A 10,578-nucleotide genomic window follows, 5' to 3' on the forward strand; every position below is an offset into this window, starting at 1 on the left:
TCTGCCACGAGGAGGGGTAGTCCCAGGGAGCAAGTCGATGGCACAGTCGTAGGCCCGGTGCGGAGGAAGAACGGCGGCCCTGCTCTTGCTGAATACCTCCTTGAGATCCCAGAACTCTGTGGGAACTTGAGATAACTCGGTGAGATCAGGGGGGTCGGCAGGAGACACAGGAGAGCTAGAGAGCAGACAAGAGGCATGGCATGCAGGGCCCCATTCCACAACCTGGCTTGTTACCCAGTCTATGTGAGGGTTGTGGCGAGTAAGCCAAGGAAGGCCTAGAATAACTGGGAACTCAGCTGAAGGAATCAGGTGCAGGGATATTTCTTCCTTGTGACCTTGAGACTGGAGGAAGACTGGAGAAGTAACTTGGGTGACTCTTCCATCACCTAACGCTTGGCCATCGAGGGCAGACACAGACAGTGGGACTTCAAGAGGTGCAGTAGGAATATTGATGCTTTGGGCGAAGTGAATATCCATAAAGTTCCCAGCCGCCCCTGAGTCTATCAAAGCTTGACAAGAGTGGACAGACTCACCCCAGGAGATGGAGACCGGGATGTAGATTCCTTGGCCAGGGAGTCCGGGAGAGAGGGTAGGCCCCGTCACAACCCTCCCTCGGCTGGACGGGGTGGTCCTTTTCCCAAGAGTTCGGGACATGATGCTTGGAAGTGACAGCGGCCTCTAGAGGCCAAAACAGTCCCAGTCCTAACAGAGGGTTTATTAGGGGAATAGGAATTGGTTCAAGAGTTATCCATTTTAAGAAACCAGAAACATTTTCTTATTTATATTATTTGATTTTAAAATAAAATATAATTGTATAATATTTTAGGATATTGACAAAACTGTTCATGTGTTAGTGCTTATGGTGCTCACTGAAATGTTATCAACTTTTATTTTATCGGTTCTGTAGTTTAAGCCTCCGTGAATTTCAGAATGCACAAACAATGGTATTTGCCATTGAGGAAATCAACAACAGAACTGATGTTCTTCCTGGGGTCAAACTGCGTTATAAAATCTATGATTCATGTGGATCTCATGCAATGGCCACAAGAACCTCATTATCCTTGGCGAATGGAAATGGAGAAATTACATCTGGAATGTCTTGTTCCAAGTCCAATACAGTTCAAGCAATCATAGGACAAACATCATCTAGCTCCACTATTGCCATTTCTGCAACTGTGGGACCTTTAAACATACCTGTGGTAAGACCTCTTCTTTTGTGTGTACTACTTAAAAAGAAAAAACAATCTAAATGTTGAATGAGTTTTTAGTGGTGAATTATAAATATGAGCACAGCAAATTACATGTTGTTGAAATCTTTGTATTTCAGATCAGTCACTTTGCAACATGTGCATGCTTAAGTGACAGGAAGAAATACCCATCTTTCTTCAGAACAGTTCCCAGTGATTACTACCAGAGCAGAGCTTTGGCTCAGTTAGTCAGGCATTTTGGCTGGACATGGGTAGGGGCCGTATGCAGTGATAGTGACTATGGGAACAATGGCATAAAATAAATGAATTCATCATTGCAGCCAAAGAAGAGGGAATCTGTGTTGAATATTCTAAGTCATTCTACAGGACAGACCCCAGAGAAAAAATTCTGAAAGTAGTTGAGATTATCAAGGCTTCAACCTCCAAAGTTATTGTCGCTTTTGTCTCATATTCTGACCTTGGGTTTCTTCTAAAGGAAATGGCCTTACAGAACTTGACTGGGTTTCAGTGGATTGGAAGTGAGTCCTGGATTTCTGATATAAACCCAGCAATTGTTCAATGGCAGCATCTTCTGATAGGATCCATGGGTTTTGCTATCCCGAAAGCTCAAATAAATGGCCTAGGGGGATTTGTAAAAAAACTTAATCCAGGTTCTGATGTAGCGATTTACAAAGAGTTGTGGGAGACAATATTTGATTGTAAATTTCCCACACAAGACAATGTACAATTGAAACAACTGTGCAAGGGCAATGAAAGTCTCAGTCAAGTTCAAAACCATTATACAGATGTTTCTGAATTACGAATTGCAAATAATGTTTACAAGGCTGTTTATGCTGTAGCTTATGCCCTACATGAGATATATAACTGTTCAAAGTTGGAGAGTGGACAACAAAGTCCTGCTGTGTGTACAAACATAACAGGGAATAAACAATGGCAGGTAAGTGTAACAATATAGTCTGATGAAAAACATGAACTTATTTTTCTTAGTGGTCATTGTCAAATGCTTTAATTAGGTTGTAAATGAGTTGAAGAAACTCCACTTCACCTCTACAACTGGAGAGGATGTATACTTTGATGAAAATGGAGACCCAGCAGCAAGGTATGAACTGCTGAACTGGCAACAAGACAAAGATGGTAAAATGGTCTTTGTTAAAGTGGGCTTCTATGATGGCTCTTTGCAAACACACCTTCAGCTGTCATTTAACAACATCAGTATAACCTGGGCCCACAACAAAGCACAGGCAAATGAAAATATCAGACTAAATTGACATAATGTGTAATAAATATTTTAGAAGAAATATACAGAATAAAAATGTTTTTCAGGTGCCAGTCTCTGTGTGTAGTCCGAGTTGTCCCCCAGGCACCAGGAAGGCTGTGCAGAAAGGAAGGCCAATCTGCTGCTTTGACTGTATATCATGTGCAGAGGGAGAAATCAGTAATATAACAGGTATAATGAATATTTGTTGCCTTCAATCATTATTTATTAGGCTAATAAATACAATAGAATTCCAAGCACCTAAATTGCTATTATTATTATTATTATTATTATTATTATTATTATTATTATTGTTGTTGCTTTTGTTGTTTTTCTTTTTTTCTTTTTAGATTCTATAACTTGCATCAGGTGCCCTCCTGAACTGTGGTCTAATGACAAGAAAGATACCTGTGTCTTAAAACTGGTGGAATTCCTGTCATTTGAGGAAATAATGGGGATCATTCTTGTATCATTTTCTTTGTTAGGAGTATCTTTCACCATCTGCATTGCTGTAATTTTCTTTAAACACAAGGACACACCAATTGTTCGGGCAAATAATTCTGAACTGAGCTTTTTGCTGCTGTTCTCTCTGACTCTCTGTTTCCTCTGTTCACTTACATTCATTGGTCAGCCATCTAAGTGGTCCTGTATGCTGCGCCACACAGCATTTGGGATCACCTTTGTTCTCTGCATTTCCTGTGTTCTGGGGAAAACAGTAGTGGTGTTAATGGCCTTCAGGGCGACACTTCCAGGTAGTAATATCATGAAATGGTTTGGGCCTCAACAGTGCACTTAACTCCAGCTGCCATTTTCCATTCTTTACATAGGTCATTTGTTGTCATCTGATGGTTGCTGAGTGACATTCTAAGGAAATGATGATCATCCTGGCCAGTGGAAAGTAGCTTTTGCCCTCTGCCACTAACGTTATTGTCCCCAATGTCTGCTGCTTGATCTTGTTCTTATGAACTGCCATTTTGAAATTTTGATGATGGAAGCAACCTGATGCTCACTGTACCCTTCTGCCAGTAAAGCCAGAATCGCACCCTTCTTTTTCTCACTCAAAACTTTTCTTTTTGTCTCTTTTGGCATGATGAATAGATATTTTTGTCTTACAATTAAATTTAAGGCATTACTACTACTGCTTCTATAGCAAGAGAATAGTGATGAACACAGCAGTGTTTTTTATACTTTTCATTGTTAAATGAGATTTGGTTCAGGCGAGCACCTAATCGGGACCTCATTAAGTAAAATGAGGTGTACTTGTGTTGGAATTCCAGCAAAGACCCTGGACTGAAATTGGCTGCCATTCATAAAGATGCTTATTTAAGAAAAAATTGAAGTGGGCTCTTAATGTTTTTACTTACACACACACACACACACACACACACACACGTGTGTGTGTGTGTGTGTGTGTGTGTGTGTGTGTGTGTGTGTGTGTGTCTTGCAAAAGTATTCATGCCCCTTGGTGTGTTTGTCCTGTTTTGTCACATTGGAAGCTGGAATTAAAATGGATCTTTGGGTGGTTAGCATCATTTGATTTACACAACATGCCTCCAACTTTAAAGGTGAAAATTGTTGTTTTATTGTGACACAAACAATAATTAAGTTGAAAAAAAAAAACAGAACAGAAATCTGGAGTGTGCATAGGTATTCACCCCCCCAAAAAATAATTTGTAGAGCCACCTTTTGCTGCAATTACAGCAGCAAGTCTCTTGGGGTATGTTTCTATTATCTTAACACCTGTAGCCACTGGGATTTTTGCCCATTCCTTAAGGCAACACTTCTCCAACTCTTTCAATTCAGATGGATTGCGTTGGTGTACAGCAATCTTCAAGTTATGCCACAGATTCTCAATTAGGCCATTCCAAGACATTTAAATGTTTCCCTTTAAACCACTCCAGCATAGCTTTATCAGTATGTTTAGGGTCATTGTCCTGCTGGAATGTGAACCTTTGTCCCAGTCTCAAACCTCTGGCTGACTCAAACAGGTTTTCCTCCAGAATTGCCTAGTAATTAGTGCCATCCATCTTTCCTTCAGTCCTGACCAGCTGTCCTGTCTCTGCAGATGTAAAGTATCCCCACAGCATGATGTTGCCACCACCATGATTCACTGTAGGAATGGTGTTCTCAGGGTATTGGGTTTGTGCCACACATGGCATTTCCTATGATGGTCAAAAAGATCAATTTTAGTCCCATTTGACCAGAGAATTTTCTTCCATGTTTTGGGGGAGTCTGCCATATGCTGTTGGGCAAACTCCAAATGTGTTTTCTTAAGCAATGGCTTTTTTTTCTGGCCACTCTTCCATACAGCCCTGCTCTGTGGAGTGCACGGCTTGAGTGGTCCTATGGACAGATACTCCCATCTCTGCTGTGGATCTTTGCAGCTCCTTCAGTGTTATCTTTGGTGTCTTTGATGCATCTCTGATTAATGCCCTCCTTGCCCAGTCTGTGAATTTTTATGGGCAGCCTATAGGTTTGTAGTGGTGCCATATTCTTTCTATTTTGCTATAATGAATTAATGGTCCTCCCTGGGATATTCAAAGTTTGGGATATGTTTTATCACCCAATCCTGATCTATACTTCTTCACAAGTTTGTCTCTGACATGTTTGGAGTGCTCCTTGGCTTTCATGTTGCTTGCTTAGTAGTGTTGCAGAGTCAGGATCCTTCCAGAATTGGTTGATTTATACAGACATCATGTGACAGATCATGTGACACTTTGCACACAGGTGGATCTTAATCAACTAATTATGTGACCTCTGAAGTGAATTGGCTTGACCAGCTCTTACAGTATTTAGAGGTTTCATACAAAAGGGGGAGAATACCTATGCACACTCCAGATTTCTGTTTTTCATCTTAATTATTGTTTGTGTCACAGTAAAACAACAATTTTCACCTTTTGAGCTGTAGGCATGTTGTGTAAATCAAATGGTGCAAACCCTCCAAAAATGTGTTTTAATTCCATCTTTTAATGCAACAAAACAGGACAAACACCGGGGGGGTGAATATTTTTTTTCAAGCCACTGTAATTAATTCAAGATTAAGACATAACAAAATATATAATCTTTTATTAATTTTTTTTAGTGCATATATATAATTAGGTCTATAACATGATACAGACATGTTTCTCAAGAAAATGACCATTAGGCATAAGGCAAGTTATTATTACCGTATTTCTTATATTTTGTATTGCAATGAAAAACATGTTTCTTCTTGTAAGTAGTGCAAAATAATGAGGTAATGCACTTCTTATGGCTACACACAAGGGGCAGGTTAATTTTGTGAGTCAAAGGATTCTATAAAAGCCTAAACTGTGGTCATGGCATTTAGAGTGGGATGAGAATGAGGTTTCTGCATACATGGCTATTATTCACTCAGGTGAGAGCAACTGATCCACACTGCAGCTTGTTAGGCCTGCTCAATTCTCCTCAACTCAGCAAAGATGGTGATGTACTGATTGGTGGTGTCTTTTCCTTGCATGTAAAATGGGACCAGACCACACATGTTTTTACATCTGGGCCCTGGCAACCAAAATGCAGAAGGTGAGGGGTCATTTGGGGAATTTGAATTTGATTGAATTTGGGGAGTGGACTTATAACATTGGTTTAAGATCTTGTCAATTTAATAAGATCAGAAATATTTTCTTAAATTGTTTGAATTATAACATTTACAAACCTGTTACTTTATTGGTGATTGTGGAGTTCACTAAAAAGACATGTGGTTTTGTTTCTGTTGTCCTGTAGTCTAAGCCTTCGTGAATTTCAAAATGCACAAACAATGCTATTTGCCATTGAAGAAATCAACAATAGAACTGATATACTTCCTGGAGTCAAACTGGGTTATAAAATCTATGATGCCTGTGAATCAGTTGAAATAACTACAAGAGCCTCGTTATCCTTAGTTAATGGAAATGGAAAAAATACATCTGTAATGTCTTGCTCCATACCTGATACAGTTCAAGCAATCATAGGACAAGCATCATCCAGCCCCACTATTGCCATTGCTGATACTGTGGGACCTTTGAAAATACCTGTGGTAAGACTACATCATTTTTGTGTAAAAATATTTTAATATGAGTAAAAACATTCATACTTTTCATGGTGAACTATGAACATACCTGATATTTAAAGATAAGTACAAAGTAAACTAGGTTATTGAAATCTGTGTATTACAGGTCAGTCACTTGGCAACATGTGCCTGCCTAAGTGACAGGAAGAAATACCCATCTTTCTTCAGAACTGTTCCCAGTGATTACTACCAGAGCAGAGCTTTGGCTAAGTTGGTCAGGCATTTTGGCTGGACATGGGTAGGGGCTGTATGTAGTGATAATGACTATGGGAACAATGGCATAAATGAATTCATCGTTGCAGCCAAAGAAGTGGGAATCTGTGTTGAGTATTCCATACCATTCTTTCGGACGGACCCCAGAGAAAAAATTCTGAAAGTAGTTGAGATTATCAAGGCTTCAACCTCCAAAGCTATTGTAACTTTTGTCTCATATTCTGACCTTGGGGTTCTTCTAAAGGAAATGGCTTTACAGAACTTGACTGGGTTTCAGTGGATTGGAAGTGAGTCCTGGATTTCTAACCCAGCCATTGTGGAATGGCAGCATCTTCTGATAGGATCCATGGGTTTTGCTATCCCGAAAGCTCAAATCAATGGCCTTGGGGAATTTCTGAGTAAATTAAATCCAGTTTCTGATGCAGCTATTTACAAAGAGTTATGGGAGACAATATTTGAATGTAAGCTTCCTACACAAGAAAATGTTGAGATGAAACAATTGTGCAAAGGCAATGAAAGTCTCAGTCAAGTTCAAAATATGTATACAGATGTTTCAGAATTACGAATCGCAAATAATGTTTACAAGGCTGTTTATGCTGTGGCTTATGCCCTACATAAGATATATAGCTGTTCAAAGACAGAGAGTGGACATGAAGGTTCTTTAGAATGTGCAAACATCACAGATAACAAACCATGGCAGGTAAGTATAACAAGATAGCCTGGTGAAAAAAAAATGCTTATATTTGTCACTGAAGAGTTTACAATGCTTGATTTAGGTAGTCAGTGAGTTGAAGAAACTCCATTTCACCTCTACAACTGGAGAGGATGTATACTTTGATGAAAATGGAGACCCAGCAGCAAGATATGAACTGCTAAATTGGCAACAAGGTAAAGATGGTCAAATTGTGTTTGTTAAAGTGGGCTTCTACGATGGCTCTTTGCAAACACACCTTCAGCTGTCATTTAACAACATCAGTATAACCTGGGCCCAAAACAAAGCAGAGGTAAATGAGAATATTGATGTGAAGGGATGACATGTACAATAAAGGTATTAGAAAATGATCAATAATTATGTACAATAAAAATGTTTTTCAGGTGCCAGTCTCTGTATGTAGTCCAAGTTGTCCCCTGGGCACCCGGAAGGCTGTGCAGAAAGGAAGGCCAATCTGCTGTTTTGACTGTATACCTTGTGCAGATGGAGAAATCAGTAATATAACAGGTATAATGGGTAGTGGATAATTTCAGTAATGCACAAAAGACACAGAAATATTTCAAAGTTTCATTAAGTGAATAAATACAATACAACGGCAGTGACCTGAATTCATATTTGTTTTCTCTTCCTTTAGATTCTATAACGTGCATCACGTGCCCACCTGAACTGTGGTCTAATGACAAAAAAGACAGATGTGTCTTAAAGCTGATTGAATTCTTGTCATTTCAGGAAATAATGGGAATCATTCTTGTATTGTTCTCTTTATTAGGAGTATCTTTCACCATCTGCATTGCTGTAATTTTCTTTATACACAAGGAAACACCAATTGTTAGAGCAAATAATTCTGAACTGAGTTTCTTGCTGCTATTCTCACTCACTCTGTGTTTCCTCTGTTCACTTACATTCATTGGTCAGCCTTCTACATGGTCCTGTATGTTGCGCCACACAGCATTTGGGACCACATTTGTCCTCTGCATTTCCTGTGTTTTGGGGAAAACAGTAGTGGTGTTAATGGCCTTCAGGGCTACACTTCCTGGGAGTAATGTAATGAAATGGTTTGGGCCTCTACAGCAGAGACTCAGTGTACTTGTCTTCACTCTTGTACAGGTCATTATTTGTGTACTGTGGTTAACAATATCCCCTCCCTTTCCATACAAAAATATGAAATACTACAAGGAAAAGATCATATTAGAATGTAATGTAGGCTCAGCTATAGGATTCTGGGCTGTGCTGGGTTATATAGGGCTCCTGGCTGTTTTGTGTTTTATTTTTGCTTTTCTGGCCCGGAAACTGCCTGACAATTTCAATGAAGCCAAATTCATCACATTCAGCATCCTCATATTCTGTGCAGTTTGGATCACCTTTATTCCTGCTTATGTCAGCTCTCCTGGAAAATTCACTGTAGCTGTAGAGATATTTGCCATTTTAACATCAAGTTTTGGGTTACTGATCTGCATATTTGTTCCAAAGTGTTATATAATCATATTGAAACCAGATAAGAATACAAAGAAGCAAATGATGGGGAAGGCACCTACTAAGTGATTTAGCTGTCAGGATATTTGTGATCAATATGCTTTGTTTAAATTTTGTATCATATTTTTAAGGATTATCCTAGCTTCAGCCAAAACATTTAAAATTCATTAGCATAAAGAAATACAGTTGAGATCAGAAATTTACAAACACTGATCATGGACATGAATTTCATGGTAATATTGGGCTTTCATTTATTTCTTTGAACTGGTCTTTTTCTGGTGAAGAATGATTGTACAACATTAAAAAAATAATAATAATTTGGTGCATGTTTTCATTCATCTTGGGTTTTCTGAACTCAACACAAGGTCAAAATTATACATTCAGGGTAAAAAAATATCCATAAAGCACAGCTAATATTTGGTTCAATGTCCTTTAGCCAATTTCACCTTTTCCAGATGCTTTTGATAGCCATCAACAAGCTTCTGGCAGAATTCTGGTGGGTATTTGATGAACTTTCTATGCAGAATTAGTCAATTTCAATTACATTTGTTGATTTCCTGGCACAGACTCAACTCTGAAGCACAGTCTACATCTTTTTGATAGGGTTGACGTCAGGAATTTGCAAAGGCCAGTCCATAAGCTTAATATTTGCCTGCTTTATCCATTTCACAAACAGATTTTATGTGTTTGGGTCACTGTCCAGTTGGAACAACCAATTGTGTCCAAGTTTCAATTGTCCAGCTGATGGTTTGAGGTTATGCAGAAGAATTCTTAGGTAGTCCTCCTTCATCATTCAATCTACTTTGTTTAACTATACTTGACACTGTTCTTGGGATTGAATGCTTTACCTTTACTCCTCCAAAACATACCTCTGGTCACTGTGGCCAAACAACTCTATCTTTATCTTATCTGGCCATAAAACTTTCCTCCGGAAGTATTATTATTATTATTATTATTATTATTATTATTATTATTATTATTATTTGTCTATGTGGTCAGCTGCAAACTATAGTTGAGCTTGAACGTGTCAATTTTGGAGAAGCACCTTCTGTCTTCCACAGTAGTCTCTCAGACCATGGCAATGTAAAACTTACTTGACTGGAGACAGTGGCAATGATGTTCCAGCACTTCCAGTTCATGGCAGACCTGTGTCTTGGTGGCTCCTGATCAACCAAAGCAATGTCCTCTCAATTGAGAGGGACAGTTTACATCTTCTTCCAGACCTTGGCAAAGTGGCTACACCTCCCAATAATTTGTACTTGTCAAGAAAGCCTTTTTTATGTTGGCACAGAGAAGCTACCAGCTGTAGTCAGTCGTGATCACTAAGAGGAAGTTAAGAGGCCTTGGTTTTAATAAAAGACATTTTGGAATTTTCAGCACCACCTAATTAATAACCAAAGTGGGTGTATGCATATTTTTGACTCTTTATGTATAATTTTAGCCTGTGTTGATTTCAGAAAACCTAAAATAAATTACAACTTATTAAAAAATGAAAAGATGTATGTTTTATAACTCCAATCATTTTCCCCCAGAAAATGAACAGTTAAAAGAAGCCATTGAAACCTTAATATCGCTTTGATATGCATGTCCATGATGAGTGTATGTAAACTTTTGACCACAACTGTACCAATTCAAGAACTGTAACAAATAA

At 38.8% G+C, this 10,578-nt stretch overlaps 1 protein-coding gene and 1 pseudogene across 1 annotated transcript; both read left to right on the plus strand.

Annotated features, from left to right (window-relative positions):
- The first annotated feature begins 941 nt into the window (after positions 1 to 941).
- LOC132888406 (extracellular calcium-sensing receptor-like) lies at positions 942 to 6,209 on the plus strand (annotated as a pseudogene).
- Positions 6,210 to 6,391: 182 nt separating this feature from the next.
- LOC132888407 (extracellular calcium-sensing receptor-like) lies at positions 6,392 to 8,996 on the plus strand. The gene is made up of 6 exons (XM_060924458.1): positions 6,392 to 6,496; positions 6,636 to 6,856; positions 6,890 to 7,442; positions 7,519 to 7,746; positions 7,838 to 7,961; positions 8,089 to 8,996. Exons 1-6 carry the CDS (start codon positions 6,392 to 6,394, stop codon positions 8,994 to 8,996), a joined length of 2,139 nt encoding a protein of 712 aa, XP_060780441.1.
- Positions 8,997 to 10,578: the final 1,582 nt, after the last annotated feature.

The sequence above is a fragment of the Neoarius graeffei genome, chromosome 6 (genome assembly GCF_027579695.1).
Source record: "Neoarius graeffei isolate fNeoGra1 chromosome 6, fNeoGra1.pri, whole genome shotgun sequence".
NCBI lineage: Eukaryota > Metazoa > Chordata > Actinopteri > Siluriformes > Ariidae > Neoarius > Neoarius graeffei.

Coding starts and splice junctions, on each gene's coding strand:
- LOC132888407 (XM_060924458.1), top strand. CDS start 6,392: ATGTCTTGCTCCATACCTGATACAGTTCAAGCAATCATAGGACAAGCA. Junction 6,497..6,635: donor GACCTTTGAAAATACCTGTG/GTAAGACTACAT, acceptor TGTGTATTACAG/GTCAGTCACTTGGCAACATG. Junction 6,857..6,889: donor GAAGTGGGAATCTGTGTTGA/GTATTCCATACC, acceptor GACGGACCCCAG/AGAAAAAATTCTGAAAGTAG.